The following is a 19,146-nucleotide window of genomic DNA, read 5'->3' as shown; positions in this document are numbered from 1 at the left end:
CATCCTAGTCTGGTTCGAACGTGATCTGGCTCACCCTGCTGGAATAGGAACAATTGTGATGGAGTCTCAGTGAGGTGAATGTTTGACTAGATGAGGCATCTTCCTGAACATACAGCTCTGAGTCCTTAACGCTTAAGGATGTTCTTGTTTTGTTCTGGTCTGGGCCTAGGTTTGATTAAGTGTATGTGAGTCAGTAGCAGCCGAAGGTCTGGGTGAGCAGACAAGCATCCCCAAGTGCATCAAAAGGAGCTCTAGTTACTCTGCGGAGTAAGCATTAACCTCAACGTTGATGGTTCAAACCTGCCAGCCCCTCGAGGGAGCAAGAAGAGACTATCCAAAGTGCATCTAATTGGCAGCTTTTCAGTTTTGATCTCATGAGGAAAAGGTAAAAACGATGCATTCCTCTAATGCTGGGCGGCCACACTATCAACCGGGTTGGCTGTAATGAAGAACGAGCGTATTTATTTCAAGAAACTGGGTTTCCATATGTTTGCGTTCTGTTGGGCTAGATAAGCTTGTCTTTTGAGCTGGATTTCATCTTGCCCATTTTGCTCCGTTCCGAGAGCTTTCTTGCCCGTGTCTAAGCTCTTGTTTCTGCGGTCAAGTTGGGGCCATGGCTGATGTTTTTCATAGAGCAATCCTAAAATCTCAGATTTCCTCTCCCAAGAAAGATGGCTTCTTGCTCCTGGCTTGTACTAGTTTGGTACTCCGAGCTTTTAACAGTAACTCTAAGCAGTTTGGCTACTGTAAAGAATTAACACACGGAATTTATTTTCACAGTCTGTTTATAACAGACTCAAATGCAAAATATTTCCAAATAACCTGTTAGGCATCACAGAACGGATTTCAACAAAGGGAAAAGGTGGTTTTGAAACCAGCAGTTCAGCTCTCATCCCTGCAAACATTTACGACTTTATAGCAGAATACGGATCTCAAGACACATATGGCTTGTACATTAAGAACCACCCGTCCTCCCCGATTCAGGGGACCCAGCCCCCTTTAGTGGTCTACGACCTCCCTTGGGCCCTCTGCTATAGCTCTGGACCCACTAGAGGTTTCCCAGGCACCCAGCTTTGGTGGCCCCACACCTCCTCCAGAAGTCCAACTGCCTGTTCCCCATTTGTGGAGAGACGCAAGGACACCAGGTCAGGTTTGGGGCATGGTCTCCCCAGGACACACTGGATAGATGTTCATTCTGTCCAAGATATGCCATCCCTTCAACAGAGCAATACCTTCAGGCAGGTGATTATCAGCTCTCAGCCTATCGTAAAGGATCCAGAGCACACAGAAGCTCTGTGTTTATTTCCCAGCTTGCCATGTACCATTGCACTGGGCAGTCCATCAGTCTGTACTAAAGAGTCGGACAGAGGAAGAAGGGAGGGTAGTGTTGGAAGAGTGTGCCAAGAGGCTGAACCCTGGTATCACCTTAATCCTCAACCGGTCCGGCTGTTCCAGTCACAGAGCTACCAGCTAGCTGCTGACCAGACACTGTAAGAAAACAAACACCCCAAAAGACAACAATTGTGGGGCTACAGATCCCTTGATGGACTGAAAGGAGCTCAAAAGCACAACTAAGAAATTCACATGTCTGGTTTGGGTTCTGTTGTTCACTCTCCAAGTGCTTTGTCTTTTACATCCTACTCGTCTTTATTTGTTCTGCGGTCTTTTAAACCAGGTTTCTTGCCTATACCTACTACACACCCCATGTTGAAAGCACTAAGTTATAACATTATAGTTAAAACATCAACTGGAGTATTGGGCCATCACAAGCTGTAACTTCTGAGAGATCTCTCAGAATGTTGTTGGATAGGTAAACCTAGACTCTGGTCTATACTAGAGGTCCTCGAGAGAAAATACTGCTCCCACTCTCAGCTTCCAGTAGCTGTGACCCTTGATGACAATCTTCCTGGTTTTGTTACTATGCCTATTTATGGGGATTCGCATTCTCAATTTAATACCTAGGTCTATTGCTCTATGGTTGCAAGCTACTGGCTTCCTTGTGTTAGTAGCCTCTCCTGACCAAAATCAACAAGCCAATGAGGCTGCCACGCAATTCCTTAGACATGGTGCTCAGCAGGGCAGAGCCCTTCAGTGCCTTTAGCCCTTATGATTAAGGAGCTGTCACAACTCAAAGGAGCACTGGTGGCATCATGGGTTATACATGAAACCGCTAACCACAAAGTGAGTGGTTCAAACCCACCAGTTGCTCTGTGGGGGGAAGATGAGGCTGTTTGCTTCCATTACAATTTAGAGCTTCAAGTATTAAGGGAGCAGATGGACACTGGGCCTCTACTCAAGTACTCCCTCAATTCAAGAACACTCTGTTCTATTAAACTGGCATTCCATGATGCTCATCTTCCCAACACGATTGCTGAAGACAAATGGGTACATAAGCAAATGTGGTGAAGAAAGCTAATGGTGCCGGGCTATCAAAAGATATAGCATCTGGGGTCTTGAAGGCTTAATGGTAAACAAGCGGCCATCTAGCTCAGAAGCAACAAAACCCACATGGAAGAAGCACACAAGCCTGTGTGATCATGAGGTGTCGGTAGGATCAGGTATCAGGCATCAAAGACCCAGAACAAAATAACAGATTGATGTGAATGAGGGGGAGTGCGGAGTGGAGACTCAAAGTCCATCATCTGTAGGCAACTGGACATCCCCTTACAGAAGGGTCTCAGGGAGGAGATGAGCCAATCAGGGTCCAGTATAGCAACGATGAAACATACAACTTTCCTCTAGTTCTTTAATGCTTCCTCCCCCCACCCCCCACTATCATGATACCAATTCTACCTTACAAATCTGGCTAGACCAGAGGATGTACACTGGCACCTATCAGAGCTGGAAACACAGGGAATCCAGGCCAGATAAACTCCTCAGGACCAATAATGAGAGTAGCAATACCAGGAGGGGAAGGAGAAGGTGAGGGAGAAAGGGGTAACCAATCACAATGATCCATATATAACCCCCTCCCTAGGAGACAGGCAATAGAAAAATGGGTGAAGGGCAACACCAGACAGTGTAAGACATGAAAAAATAATGCTTATAAATTAGAAAGGTGGGGGCAGGAAGGAGAGGACAAAAATGAGGAGCTGATGCCAAGGGCTCAAGTAGAAAACAAATGTTTTGAGAATGTTGATGGCGACAAATGTACAAATGTGCTTGGCACAACGAATGGATGTATGGATTGTGATAAGAGTTGTATAAGCCCCAATAAAATGATTTATTAAAAAAAAGATTTATAGTTTTAGAAGCTTTATAAAGGGTCGCTATGAGTCAGAATTGACTTGACGGCTGGGGCAGTGGGTGGGTACTGAAATATAAAGTTAATATATAATTGTCAGTCCCCTTTTTTATAGCGTATCATGGATTGAATTATGTTATTTTCCCCATTCCCTTCAAAAACAAAAATATGTCAACTTTACAGGGCTTGGCAGCATGTGATCTGATACAATCAACCAATTAGTTGTAAAAAAGATTAGGTTTGAGATGCAACACTCTAAAATCCCAGCGCAGCCCTGATCCAAGGTCAGGGCAACTTGTAAGGGAAAGAAGCAGCCACAGAGAAAAGGTCACCGACTACCTCCCAGAAAGAAGAGCCAGGGGCAGAGTGAATCTTTTAGATGCCACTTGATCAGCTAGATGCCGCCTAGATCCAGGGGAGCCAGATGCTGACACACCTGAAGACCTCTGACAGAGCCCCAGAGAGCTGGAGCCCCGGGTTCAGACTTCAATCTCCCAGCACTGTAAGAGAGTGGGTTCCAGTCACTTTCAGCTATCGACGTGGTTACAGCAGCCCAGGGGGAAATGCTCCAGTTGCCATTGACTTAATTCTGACTCATGGCGGCCCCATGAGGGTCAAAGTTAATCAGCGTTCCACAGGGTTTTACTATTTGATGTGGTCATCCTGGTTGAAAATAAACACAGACCATGCACCAATTTGACAACCTGTACATGTGCAGTTCAGATACTGACGGCCTTTTTCACGGTGCACAGCCCCTCACCCTGCCTTTCTGAATTGTTCCTCCTCCCGTGAACATCAACTCATTGCCCCTGCGTCTCTCTCTCATCTTTCGGTTGTTATTCTCACTTTGACCCCAGACAGGGCCATCTTAAAAGAGCTCAGTGCTCAGGACAGACTTTCTGCACTAGTTAAGCTGAACTGTTGTTTGGTGCTGGCTTAGCCCACTGAGAGCACCACGGGCTACACGAGAGTACATGCTCTTCATAAACACACAGACATGAATATAGGCTACACAAGTCTCCATCTCTCTCCTGGGGAACTGCTGGTGGTTTCAAACTGCTGACCTGGCAATTAGCAGCCCAACACATTGCCCACTAGGCTCACCAGGGACTTCAAAAAGTTCATGGGGGAAAAAAAGTTCTATCTTTTCATCCCATTTTTCCATGAACTTTTTGAAGGCCCTTGTGTGTCAGTTTGCTTCATTCTGATATTTTTATTGGTTTTGTTTTAATATACCTGTGCGGGGGGTGGTGGGCATGCCACTCCCGTCGTTAGCTTTACAGCACTGAGGCATTCCGCATCTGTTTCTGGGTGGATTTGACAATGGGTGAGAGGGTAGATACAAGTCTCTTAACTGGTGGTTGTGTTGAGTAGCTGAAGGAAGGCTGAGCAGGTGCTGGTCACCATCTGTTGTCAATCCGGTGGTGTTGGAGCAGGCGCTTGCATCTGACCTGCAGATGAGCAGCAAGGACGCTAGCTATGGTTGAGTGGGTGTGTTAGGCCAGGTAGGCTAGAGAAACAAACCCAGTGACAGTCATATAGGTGTAAGAAAGAGCTCTATATCAAGAGGTCATTATATATCATGAAAACATCCCAGCCCAGTCCAACTCAAGTCCATTAAGTCCGATACCAGTCCATAAGTCCCTCTTCAGACTCACGCAGCCACAGGCAGTGATGGCGAATGCAGGATGATCACAGGCCAGTGGATCCAATGGTCTGTGTGACTCGTCGACAGGAAGGTGAAAGCAAAGGGGGAAGGGGAAGGGGAGGTTCCCAGGACTCTCCTTATGAGAAGGACACGGCCACAAAGAGGCACCATCAGGCTCTGGCCTGATTGACAGGCTAGACTCCACCCCTACACTTTTAGATCTTCAAATTGATGCAAAATTATGTAACTAACCACAATAGGGTACTTGCCTGTTGACTTTGATACCCAAGCTTCCAAAGCTGTCTTCTGTATCCAATCCACTTGTTTTCTCAACCCTTTGTTGTAAGAGGGATGTCCTGAGGGGTCTGGTACGCTGCCTGAGGTCCTGGATGGTCTCTCCCCTGCACCTGATGAGAGCAGCGCGCAGAGGCTGGGACACGGGCTCCTGACCCCTGCCATGAGCCCTGTGACGCTGAGTTAAACACCGCTTGGTAGTTAGCTCAAGCCCTCCAGTCACGCTGGGAGAAAGATGAGCACTTGTCTGCTGTGAAGAGTTAACAGTCTCCACAACCCAAAGGAGCGATTCTACAGTTATACAGTGTTGCCATGATTTGAAACCCACTCGATAGTTTGTTTTTTTGTTTTAGCTACCCACTACCTCATCACATGCCATCAATGAAATCTTTAAGGTTCAGGGCCACACCTTCCACCTCAGCCAGAGGATGCCAGCCCACAGGTGCGAGAGAATGCTGATGAGGTCCACGTGGGACCCAAGGGGCCTTAGCGTCTTTGCCTTTTAAACCTTCCCCAGAAGCACAATTGAACGCACCCATTTCTAGAAACGTTCGCTCACAGAAGATAGGACATGCCATAAATTTTAAATGTTGGAAAATTTCCATTTTTCCAGGAATGTTTTAGAACACCCTTGTATGGATGCTCACCTAATAGGTACTTTCGCTACAAGATCTCCTCACTTCCCAGTCCTCAACAGAACTGCCATCCAGATCCATAATTCTACCAGTTCTTCAAGGGATCCAGACACAGCTGTACTCCCAGGGGCTTTAAAACGCTTCCAGCTCCTCCTCATTGCCAACTCCAAAGCCACTCGCACATGCTAAGTATCTGTTAGCACAGGACCCCACTCTGGGTACCCAGTTCCTGGGGATCTAATACCGCTGTAACGCAAAGCGCGCCAGTGAATAACAGGTGTAGCGTACAAAGGTGCTTGCCCGCAGCCCAGTTGGCTGACAGTCTAAATCTGAAGTAGTAGTTCAGCCTGAGGGGAAGGCTTTCCTCTGTCCAATGTGGAAACGGCCCTTGTCTCTGTAGCTTCGATTTCCTAGTTTTTTCAACATCTTCATGGATCTTAGCATCTCTTTTCCATGTCTGCTTGCTTCTCTTTTATCTCTCCAACAGATCAACTAAAGGCATACACTACACTAATCCTGCCTCATTAACATAACGGAAAACAAATTCCCTCATGGGATTTAGCCACAGGCATAGAGGTTAGAATTTACACACATTTGTTGAAGGGGGGTAGGAGTTAGGCTGCTAACCTCAAAGCCAGCCATTTGAAACCCTCAGTCATCCTCCTGAAAAGAGGAGGTTTTTCTGTTCTTGTAAAGATTGAGTCTCGGAAACCCACAGGGGAAGTTCTAGCCCTGTCCTATAGGGTCACTCTAACTTGTAATTTACTCAATGGCAGTGAGGTTCTAAAGCTGTTTTGAGGGGACACAATTCAATCCATTACCATGTCTAGCATACAACATTTGCCATCTCAACATTTTACAGGTATACAATTTATTGACACTGATTATATGACTTGGCTGGGCAACCCCTTACTCTTTATCCCACAGGTTTCTCACTGGAGTTTTCTGAACTAGCTCATCGGCTCTTCCTTCTGAGGAGCCTCTGGGAACAAGCAAACCTCCATATTGGCAGCTAACAGCCACGTCTGTTAACCATCTGTTGGACGTGGGGACTCCCGGAAGCCCCTACACTACGCCTCAACAGTCCAGTCCTTCCATACATTGAGAGGTCAAATTTGTGCTCAAATACAACCTACATGCTGCTGCTTTTTGTCCGGGCCAAAAACAACCATTTTAGTTATCCAAAGATTGTCTCAAACTTTCATCAGTCAGAAAGTCACCGTGACTTACAAAGCTTTCATCAACTACTTCAAAAACAACCCAAACCCATTGCGATTGCGCGGATCCTAACTCTGTGATTCTGCGTCAGGTTTCCGGGATCACCCATCTTTACAGGAGCTGATGGCTTCGTCTGCCCCCTGGCGAGCGGCTCGTGGGATTGAACCGCCAACTTCGAGATTATCGGTTCAATGTTACCAGCACCACCAGGGCTCCTTTAGAAAAGGATCACATTTAAAAACTGAGCTCCCTGCCGTCAAATCCATTCTGCCTCACAGTGGCCCAAGGACCACTGTGGAGTAGAAATGCCCCTTTGGGTCGCCAAGACTTTAAGTCTTTGCAGGAGCAAATAACTTCATCTTTCTTCCACGGTGCGACTGGTGGATTCAAACCACTGACCTTGTGATAGCAGCCCAATGCATAGCCCACTATGCCCAGGATCCCTTGGGAAAAGGACACACCAAACAAAGGGAAAGGACATTCGCAGCTGAATGGGAGGATCCCCCGTGGCTCCATAAGGAGACCACGTAGGGGAGGTCGTAGGTCATGTCCATTCGAGTCCCCTCTATTCCAGTGATCCTTTAGGAAGACAGGAAAGGAAACCCCGAGCTGATCACCTGAGAGAAGTCAGCCTCATCATGCCACGATTTGAAACAGAAGGGACGCTGGAACCTGCCACTTCGACGATGACGCTTTTGATATCAGACTGGAAGCAGCCTGAGGATTCCGCCTGGGAGGCTTGACAGTGAATATTGCCTAGACTGCCGATATGACACCTTTAATTCTCTCTAGTAAAATCTGTGAGTTCCGGCAGATGCAACACCCTGAACACGGACCTGACTTAAAACTCACCCATGAATGCTAATTAGTAACTGCACTCGGCAGTCCTCCCCACTGATTACAAACCACATCCTTCACTCTGCTGAGTGTGCGGCTGCACAACGGACCGTTATCCTCTCAGACTTATAGTCAAAACACAGGGCACGGGTCCCATTCGGGATACAGTGAAATAACTTAAATGATATCACAAAGGAGCAAACACACAAATCGGAAGGCGAAATATTCTATGGGACAAGTGACCCAGTTTTGACGCCAAGCCAATGGCATGGGTAAAAAGTGTAATGGAAAGCTTGCTACCTATTCAGACTTAAGATACACAACACCCAGATACTATGCGTAGCCTGCATGTGGATCCAGATGAAAAGGCATTTACTGTGCAAACACTCTGTGTCCTGAAGATACAAAGACCTCTAGGGCGATTTTCATTTGTCTGGATATGATGATCACCGGGAAATCATAGTTTGTTCTGTTGTTTTTATCACGTGATGATAATTATATGTAAGAAAAAAACATATTTTCTAGACATGCTTACTGAAAGATGTGGAGATAAAATGGTATGCTTTCTGGGATTTGCCTTAAAATATTTTAGCAAAGAAAAATTATGGAAAAATGAAATTAAGGTGTATAAGCGTGTGTATATTCATATATACAAAGAGAGCAATTTGTGCAAAGTCTTAGTGATTGCTTCATGTAGGTGACTTTCAACATAAGTCAGATGCCTTAGTTGAATTAAGACACCTAAGTACAATGTGGCTGACTGGTCTGAGGATGGCAGCGCTTAGTCAACAAACACAAGGTGGCAATGATTACCATAATGGGCAGCAGAGTCCAGGCAGTGACCACAATAGTCTGATTTGTATGGACTTATGGCATTGGTTACATAGTCATGATGTACCTTGACAAGAAATAGATGGAAAATTTACTACCTGCTTGATCTGTGTAAGCAAAAGTCTGGGTCAAGTGACTGGTGGTACAACTCAAATCACCAGCACAGTCAGATTTGAGCCAATACACTGAGCCACAGCCTCCTGAGTGCAGAAGAGGCTGGGCCCCTTGAGGAAAGGCCCCACTCAGTGCCAGAATGTTACACTGCCTGGCACGCTTGCAACCTTCCCCAGGGATACAGCCTTTGGTGAGTGACTACGCACTGGAGAAAATGCAATCGTCTGCTCGGGATTATTGGGCATTAACTCTGAATTGCCACTCATTCACGAGACCCAAAACATCACGGTAACCGGAGTGGGTCTACAGAGGCCAGGTTATTAGGAAGGCCTTAGCTCAATCTGTCTCACAGTGGGTCCAAACCATCCTGTGGGATTTCCCCGATTCCAGAACACATAACTGGAGTAGACCCACTCAGCACCTGGCAGAACCCACCCCCCCCCCACTGGATCCCTGACGTGTTGTGTCAGAGCTATCATGGCGGAAAAGGCCATGTGGAAGCCATTAAAACGACTCTTACCTAGGAAACGAGTCACCTAAACGCAACACCATATCCCTGCAGGTACTGTACAGATTACTGCCACTATCAAAGACTGGAAGGATCCCCACCATCTCCATTCAATTCTCCTACGTGACGATGCAGAACCAAACAAACAGATCGCGGAGAACGACAGCGCGTTGTAAACTTAACTAGGTGGCGACTTCAACTGCAGCTGTTGTTCCCGCTACAGCTTTAGTTTTTTGTGTGTGTTAAGTGTAAATTAGATGACAGTCAAGTACAGTTTCATGGCGTGGTCTGTGCCTGTTCCAAAGGATCACCAGGAGTTGCCTTCAGCTGACAATGCCAGCAAGCTACCCTGTGGTGGTTAGGGGTTTTGTGCCAACCCAGCACCTATAAGAAGATATGGGTGGAGTTTAGCCTATCACCAGGTGGCAGCTGGATGATCTCCTTCGGAGGTGACACTGAGCTAAAAGGCTCTCTGGAGACCACCCCTCCCCCCATCTTCACCTTAATGCCATGAGCCACTGAGACCTGTTAGAGCCCTGGAGATACATTGCATCCACGAGACTGCACCCACCGGCTGGTGATCTTCCTGCATTCTGCATCATTGCATGTGACTTCATGAGTCTGAAGAGGGACTTATGGACTTGAGTTGGACTGGGTTGGGGTGTTTTCCTGATACGCAAAGCTTCTTGATATAAAGCTCTTTCATACACATATCTGAGTGTCACTGAATTTGTTTCTCTAGTCAAACCAGCCTAACACACTCCCACTGGCCTTCCTCAGTCAATCAGCTCTCCAGCACACATCATAATTTAGTCTACAGGAGCCTGGTCACTTTCCCTGCACAAGTTGTCACACTGGCTCATTAAATTGATGACATTATGCTGACTGAACCCAGTACGGAAGAAGTATTCATCACGTTATGCGTATTAGTAAGAAGATATTTGTGTACTAGGGGGTAGAAAATTATCCCAATAGAAAAATCAGGTGCCTTCCACCTCAGTGAATTTTCTAGTGATTTGGTGGTAGGAGGACTGTCAAGATATTTCTTCTAAAGTGAAGGAAAAGTTGTATCTGACCCCTCCCACAACTAAAAAGGAGGCAAAGTGCCCGGTGGGCCTATTTATCAAATGACTTGAAAAGGTACGGGTTTTTGTGTGGGTCCCAGAACAAGGCATATCAAGGTCTCGGCAACATGGAGACTTCCACTCACCGAGGCCAACTTGGCTACAGTCTCTGATGTCTGCCCAGTCTGCAAGCAGCACAAGCCAACACTGAATCCTGGATATGGCGCCGTTCCTCGGGGCAATCAGCCAGCAACCTGGTGGCACGTTGATTCCATTGGACCACTTCCATCATGGAGATGGCAGTTTTGTTCTCCTTGAGATAGACACCTACCCTGAGTATGGATCTGCCTTCCCTGCAAGAAATGTTTCTGCCAAAACTTCCATCCATGGACTTAAAAGAACGCCTTCTCCACCATCACTGTATCCCACACAGCATTCCCTTGAATCAAAGTATTCCCTTCCCAGCAAGTGAAATGCAACAATCGGTTGCTGGAGAAGATCACTGAAAGTACCATGGACTGCTATAAGGACAAACCAATCTCTTGGAAGAAGTAAGGCTGGAGTACGTCATAGAGGCAAGGACGGCAAGACGTCTTACATATTTTGGACATATTGTCAGGAGAACCAGTCCATGGAGGACACCATGTTTGGTCAAGTAGAGGGGCAGCGAAAAAGAGGAAGGCTCCCAACGGGAGGGATTGACCGGGTGGCTGCATCAATGGGTTCAGGCACAGGAACAATTGTGAGGATGGCACAGGGCCGTGTGCTTTTGTTCTGTTCTGCATGGGGCAGCTGTGAGTCAGAGGCGATTCGATGGCACCCACCACCACCAACAATAATTCCAACATGACTGCTAATCACCAAGACCCTTCAGGAATGAAGGTTTGGATCCACTCTCCAGGGAAAGAACCAGCTAATGTAAATGCCAAGGACAAAGGGATTATGGAACGGATGGTTGAAAAGGGTACTTCTAAATATCAGTTAAGACCATGTGACTAGTTGCAGAAATAAGAACTGTAATTTTTATGACTACAGGTGGTTTCAAAAGTTCATGGGAAAATTACCTTCCCTTTTGACTCAATTTTTCAGAATTTTTGAAGTCCTCTCATATTTCTTCCTTATGTGTGTTGTAGATATAGATATATGAGGGGGTACCCCCAAAAAGCGGAATTGCACTGGGTAGAGCAGAGCTTTTGTAGTACTCATTTTTCCCACTAGGCGAGCATCCAGCAACTCGCTCTGAGTTAGTGCAGCCAGTGGCATCGCCCGGGAAGGTTCTCTCTGGTCACAGTGAATTTTTTCGTACAAGCATTTTCACTTGTACCTCGTTTTTCATGATTGCTGATTTAAGAGAATAGGCCAGGGCTATGAAATTTTGTTTCCTGCTTGGGAAAAATGCCACAGAAACTGCTGTGATGTTGATCACAGCTTACAAGGACAGCGCTATGGGAAAAACTCAAGTGTACAAGTGGTTTTCTAATTTCAAAAAAGGTGAATTGTTGATTGACGACAAACCTCATTCTGGATGTCTGTCAACTTCCTGGATGATGAAAATGTCAATCCGCAGTGCATTTGGAGTTGGCTCCACCAGGTCAGACTGCTAATCAAGCTACCTATTTAGAGGTTCTGAAAAGATTGGTAACAGTGTGTGGCAAAAAAGGCCTGATTGGTGGCAGACAGGGGACTGGTTTTGCCACCACAACAATGCACCTTCTCATGCAGCCATCTCATTGCACTAGTTTCTGGGGGAAAAACAGCATGCCTCTCTTGCCCCACGCACCTGATTCACCTAACCTCACTCCTTGTGACTTTTTTGGTTTTCTAAATGAAGAGGGACATGAAAGGACAGTGATTTGACAATGTAGAAGAGGTGAAGAAAAAAACGAGGGAGGTGCTGTCAGCCATCAAAACAGATGAGTTTGAAAAATGTTTCCTAGACTTCGGACAGTGTAAGATATGACAAAATAATAATTTATAAATTATCAAGGGTTCATGAGGGAAGGGGGGAAGAGAAGGAGGGGAAAAATGAGGAGCTGATACCAAGGGCTCAAGTGGAAAGCAAATGTTTTGAGAATGATGATGGCAACAAATGTACAAATGTGCATTTGACACAATGTATGTATGTATGTATGTATGGCTTGTGATAAGAGTTGTACGAGCCCCCAATAAAATGATTTTTTTAAGAAAAATGTTTCCTAGAATAGAATCGCAGATTTGACAAATGTGTTAAGTGTAATGGAGAGTACTTTTGATGTTTTGTAAAAAAAAAATTTTAAACATAGTTTAAAAAATATATTTGGGGTATTTTGGGGGGTACCCCCTCATATACAGGCATAACTTGGAAATATTGTCGACTTGGTTCCAGACCCTGGCAATAAAAATATAGATATCAAAATAAAGCAAATCACAGAAATTTTTATGCTGCCCAGGATAGATGAAAGTTATCATTACATCATACTCCAGGGGTTCTCAACCTGTGGGTCACAACCCCTTTGGGGGTCAAATAACACTTTCACAGGAGTTGCCTGATTCAAAACAGTAGCAAAATGACAGTTATGAAGTTGCAACAAAAATAATGTTATGGCTGGGGGTTGGGGGGTCACCACCACATGAGGAGCCGTATTAAAGGGCCGCGGCACAGGAAGGTGGAGAACCACTGCCATACTCTACTAAGCATTAGGAGAAAGTGTGAAATATACTGAGAGTTGCTAAAATGCGACAGTTAGACACAAAGCCTATTTGGTTGGAAAAATGGCACTGGCACACTTGCTTGACCCGGGTGTCACAAGCCTTCCATTTGTAGATGCTTATCAGTGAAGTGAAATAAGAGGGAGTGTAACAAACTAAGATATGTCTTTTTCGAATATGTGTGCGCACACATACATAATGGGGCTTCGAAAAGTTCATGAGAAAATTCCATTGTCTTTTAATTCTATTTTTCCATGAACTTTCTGTGCATACACACACCCACATATCGCAAATATTTTTGTTTTCTTCCCTCCCTTCTTATGAAGCATAAGATAGAGACAGGGCTAGTGTGTTTTTGGCTGTATGCATATTAGTTGTAGCATGTGCATGCAGCACAAGGAGGGCTTCGTACTTGTTTTATTAGCGGCTACACGTGGGTTAAGGAGGTGTGCACAGACCACGGGTGGACTGTGATGAGTGGCGCTATGTGTCAACTTGAGCAGGCCACGAGTCTCAGCATGTGCAGTGAGCCTCCATTTTGTAATCTGATGCACATCAGAGTGGTGTCCCCGAGGACACTAGGGAGCTGTATCCACTCTATAGGGGCGCTCTGGCAAAGGTCACGCACCCCTAACCCTGCATTGGACTCAATATCCTTGACCTCCAGTTCTTGGAAGGTGAACCGGCAACCTACCACCTGACCAGCAGAGTTTAGGATTTGTCAGCCCTACAATCCCATGAGCCTTCCCCCTGACTTGTCAAGGTGGGGCTCACCACCCCTGGCAACCGCTTCTGTCAGGAGAAGCCTCCAGGCTGACGTCTGACCCATGGATTTGTGACTTGCCAGCCTCCACAACCGTGTGAGCCACTTCCTGGACATAAATGTTTTATATGTTTATGCAAGGGAGCTCTCAAACGTGCATGGGAAAATGAAGGTCAAAGAAGAAGGAGTGTTTCCAGGAACTTTCTGAGCCCCTCGCATATATCTAGTTCTGCTCCTCTACAGGATCTAGCCTAAGACAACCCTACTGTTATTATTGTTCTTTATTAGAGTAATTTCAACTCCTTACTGACTTAGAGTGTAAGTAGAGCTCAGTACTAGCTGAGTGACCCTCAGTTCAGGAGCACATCCTGCAAATGGTAGGGAAAAATAATGACCCTCAGTTCCTCTTTAACTCAGTTCATCAGACAAGAACTTGGAAAACTGGTCACCATGATAGTTTTTCAACCTGGCGGAAAACCCTGGACAAGACACTCAAGACACGTGTTTTTTCTTTCAACGACTTGTCTGAAAAGTGAGATAAAACACATTGAGATGGTTCATCAAATGCTTATGATTTTCATAATCTAAATACTTAATATCAATAGTCAAAAACCAAACTAACTTTAACTCCTCAAAATGTTATACCTTCCAAGTTCATAACTATTTTTCTATTATTGTATTTGTATAGTCAGTGTAAGTAGATAAATTTCTGGGTTACTAAAACATGTGAATTTGCCCATATCCTAATTTCCAATCTTTAAGAAAGTCATTTCTCTTTTCAAATACTAGTAATGTACTTACCCGGGTTATTTTACCTTCTGTAAATGATTAAACATAATGAAAAATATCTCAGGATCAAGTTTAAATTATTTTGTATTTAAGCACAGATTTTACAAAACATGGTATCATGGTCAATTAAATTTACAGCTTCATTCATCTGGGTAAATTGCCTTCAAAATATGCTGTAGCTAATATATGTGCCCGATGTACATGCACGTGGAAGAAGTCACACAGAAGCAGCTGCTTTTTCAATGAACTGGGCCAGTTTCACATCCTTTTTGGTCAGTCCTCCGCAGTCGTGCGAGGTGAGCGTTATCTGAACCTAAAGGAGAGAGAAAGAAGCAATGAGCCTCTAAGCTGCACTTCATGCTAATCTATTCTCCAACATTCATATGGGGGGATTGGGAGGATTAAGTCATTTCTTTAAATACAACGTTATGGCTAAGCACTGCATTCCCCAAACCAGCAAGCTCCAGGGGCAGAGTCTGCACCAGGCAGCTGAGCAGAGACAAAAAGGTCCTCTCATACGAAGAGGCAGCACAGCTGCCAGAATCGCCCAGCCCTGCGCCTTGAGAGAGAGAGAGAGAGAGAGAGAGGCTCCACTTTAACTCTCATTACTTTAATTGCATGGACTATTTTCAGGTCACTGGGAAAATCCAAGCTATCAAATGTAATATCTTAGCTGTGATGTTAAAAAAGCACATTTCCAAATTAGGGAAAGAGGAATGGATTAACACTTTTGGATGGAGCAATTAAAAAGCAAAATTATAACTATATGTCAATAAAACTGTAAACCAAAAGGGAAAAAAATATTTTTTTTCTGAAAGAGCAAAATTATGGGCAAGAATGAAAAGTTTATCCAGCATTTGGACACTTTGGAATCTCTCCAATAAATCATAAGAGCCATCTCAGAAAGTTTCTCTTTTTCCAAAGACTTCCAGAAAGAAAATAAGCCCCACAGAAACCTGGTTGACTAGATATCCCAAATGGTATGACCATAGGTCAGGAGCACTGGGGTTGTTTTTTGGGGGGTAGGGTAGGAGGGGCTTAATTCTGCTCACTGTGTCCCCATAAGACCACTTTTTGGTCCGCCCTTTGTCTTAAGGAAGATACGCTACCCCCTAAACATTTATCATTTAAAGCGTAAGCCTCGAGAGAATTTATTTCCATGAGATAAAAAAGGATCTCACTTGCTATTATTTATCTCAATAACTTCCATTAAGAGCTTCTAAATTTTATCTACATGACTGATGTTCAAGTTTGACTTCTAAATTGGCCCAATGTTCTCATACTGGTTTGAGCAAAAAAAATAAACATGGAAATAAACACCTTCCCCACCGTGCGCATGAGCACACCTGAGCATCCGCAGCCATCCACAGGATCCTCGGAAGGATGGTCAGAGAACGCGTTCCCAAGCACACAGACATTTATCCGCACAGAACAGGGCCAAGAAGAAGGAAGTTCCTTAAGCTCCACGATTAAGATGCCCCCCCCCCCCCCCGGAGTCAGACAATTCCGTTACCTTGTTGTACACATTGAACCATTCCGGGTGATGATTCATCTTCTCTGCTTGGAGGGCAACCCGGGACATAAAGCCAAAGGCCTGCAGAGGATGAATTTAAAATTAAACACGGGCACTGTCGTCTGCTCTGGTACCAAAGAAAGGCAGAGCTGGGGTCCTGTGGACGCCTGGAGAAATCAAATAAGAAAGGGATTGCTCTCTACAGGGCCGGGGTGACAGTGTGGCAGGACTGTGACCTGCTGCCTGACGGTGAAAACAATCAGGCTCAAATAAACAAACCAGGAAATTGGTCTCACCCAGTGACCTGTCTGGACTGTTTAATTGTCCTCAGGAGGAGACTCTCCAAATAGCACGGCAGTCATTTCCCTTCAGGCCGGGGCCCGGGTCTCACGAGCTGCCCCAATCGGAGGAGCCCCTTTCATACGGCACGGATCCTTCTGGTTTCAGTTACTGGCTCGCTGGCTAACGAAGGCCCCCATTTGCAGACTGGGGAGGAAGGTCGTCTGGGCGTGCGGGAAGCAAAGCCCTGGCCGAAATGAACGGTCTCCAGCGGAGAGAAGGGCATGAGAAAGGACTTCATCACTGCGAGCGGCTGCTATAAGCTGCCCCGGACTCACAGGCCCTTGTCCAGCGGAACAAAACGCTGCTGGGCAGACCGTGGACACCCACGGGGGTTTCCCTGCTGGGTCTTCGGATGCAGATTGCCAGGCCTTGACTCCTGGTCCATCTGGGTCTGCAAGTACCACAGAAACGTGCTCAGCATCCCAGGGACACGGAGCAGAAGGGCGGGGCTGCACGTGAGGTGGCCTGGCCAGGATGCAAACCTGGGTTTACTACAAGGAAGGGGAGGGTCCTCTCCCTGGACACCACTGCCCTCCTGGCCTCTCCAGTGAAGAAGAAAAGCCTGTGTGGGTCCCCCTGCCCCTGCTCAGCACTGCTCCTTCACAGTGACAGTGTACCTGCCTCCGGGCAGATACAACAACCAGCGGGGGTCACACGCAGTGACAGGCCGAGGTGTGGCCTTCTGGGACTGCCTCCTATCACAGGAAGGCGGAAACATAACTATGTGGACCAGAAGGCAAACATGGACTGAGAGATGGGGGCGGGAGAGGGAACTGTGTTTGTTTTACATTCCTACGAGGGAAACTGCAAACAATAGCAAAGTGTCTCTATGATGTCCAGAAGACCAACACATTTGGTACGACTTGGTGGCAACAGCACATTAGTTACAAAGTTGTAGTGAAACTCATAGGGCAGAACTTGTTACCCACATGAAAAAGTACTGAATGTCCAGGAAAACCACTACGCTGCTAACTGGGCTATGTCCTTTGGATTATAAATGACATATGGGCACATTTCTTAGTTTAAAAAGGGAAATATATGGACCCTGTTAACAATTCTGTCTCATTCATAATGGTTCCTGTCTCAAGAGCCAATGTATTTAGCGTAAAGATTCTTATTTTGTGTTACTGGAAGTTTTGGTCTATCCCCAGCCCTCGTTGTTTGTGTAAACAGTGCCCAGTCACTTAAGCTTTTAATCTGTAAAAGTCTACAATTCATGTATTGCAGTATGAGAAGCCAGCCTATACATGTATAATTCATTTCCTTCTCTCAACAGTGTTTTGAATTCTATACCACTGGTTAAATTAATAAAACCATGAATAGATTCTCTCCCCGCCCCTCATGGGGATGATTTGCAATGTTCTGTATTATAGAATGATAATTATGTCTCTAAAATGAACCAGACATATATAAACCATATGAATGGATTTGGGGATTGCACTTAATCATAGTCCTAACCTGAAAACATTTCGTTCTTATGCAATGGCCCTACTCGATTCTCGACGTCATGACGAGATCACTGAAGCTATGGGTGCTACAGGAAAGTGTGGTGAGGAAATCAGAGGGTGGCCATCTATCGGAAAGTACAACATCTGAGTCTCATAGGCTTGTCTTAAAAACAAGAAGCCTTCTAAGTGAGGCACAGGCTAAGTCCCCATGGAAGAAACACACCAGCTTATGTGCTATCTCAGGATTGTCAATAATAAAACCCAAATCCAGCTTAAATTCCGAACACCCAGTTTGCAGAAGGCAAAAAAGCCCAAAAGCTATTTGCAGAGACCCCCTATCAATTACGCCTTCAGTGAACGCCCGCTGAACACAGCCCAGGGATGCCAACGGCCTCGCTGCGAAACTGGAGACCGAGAGCGTCGTAAAGCCAATTGCGGAAGGCTTAGTTAGGTTAAAACGTAACCCCTTATCAGTTGACCTCCCTTTTGACCCATTTTAAGGTTGTTTCCGTTTTTACTATTGTCTGGCCTTCTTTCTGATTGAGGCTTTTCCCCATTTTGTCTTGTCATTGTTGCTGGGTTTTGCTTGTTTGCTTGTTTTTGATTGGCATGATTTTCCGTACATAAGACCTGTAGTGACAGTAACTGGATTAATAATCACCCAGGGGCGTGGCGGGGGGGGTGAAGGGAAGCAGGACGCGGACAATGAGAATGACAACAGAGATGCTCTGAAATTGACTACAGTGATGATTGCACAATTCTTCTCACTATGACTCAACTATTAAATTGTATGACATGTGAATTAAATGCTAATAAAAATATTGGCCAAAAAAGATTCTCACTTTGACACTTGAGGCCATTGGGAAAAGGATGGAGTTCACACAAAACTCATAGAGCCATGTAAGGAATCATCCGTGGGAAAATACTTTCTCTCCCACTCATTCTAAAGGAGAAAAGGAAATGTATAAGCACACGGGTACAGAGTAAAAGATCGATAATGGGGCACACTGCTACCACAATCACCATTGCCTAATTGCACAAAACAAACCCTGCAAAGTGTAGTGATGGGTAAAAGCTTCTCCACAGCCTTGAGAGTCTTAGGATTCCCCGGTTACTGTCTCTCAGAACCAAAGTCTGTCCTTTCCCCTTCCCATTCGCCAGGAATATTCACACACACCCAGACATGCCTCATACTGCAAGGCTAGATGGG

The 19,146-nt window shown here is 45.5% G+C and overlaps 1 protein-coding gene across 2 annotated transcripts in view; it reads right to left on the bottom strand.

The window, feature by feature from the left end:
* Positions 1 to 14,700: 14,700 nt before the first annotated feature.
* The window catches only part of PCBD2 (pterin-4 alpha-carbinolamine dehydratase 2), a 48,053-nt gene continuing 43,607 nt past the window's right edge, over positions 14,701 to 19,146 (bottom strand). The window contains exons 3-4 of one of the 2 annotated variants that reach the window (XM_075541577.1): positions 16,147 to 16,227; positions 14,701 to 14,946 (exon numbers count right to left, since the gene is read on the bottom strand). In XM_075541577.1, coding sequence (XP_075397692.1) covers positions 14,851 to 14,946; positions 16,147 to 16,227 — 177 coding nt within the window. In that variant the 3' untranslated portion in view covers positions 14,701 to 14,850. Of the gene's footprint in view, positions 14,947 to 16,146; positions 16,314 to 19,146 lie in introns of both variants that reach the window. The other variant, XM_075541578.1, reaches the window with a different exon arrangement.

Source organism: Tenrec ecaudatus, chromosome 2 (assembly GCF_050624435.1).
Source record: "Tenrec ecaudatus isolate mTenEca1 chromosome 2, mTenEca1.hap1, whole genome shotgun sequence".
Taxonomy (NCBI): domain Eukaryota; kingdom Metazoa; phylum Chordata; class Mammalia; order Afrosoricida; family Tenrecidae; genus Tenrec; species Tenrec ecaudatus.
This window is presented reverse-complemented; position numbering and strand designations above follow the sequence as displayed.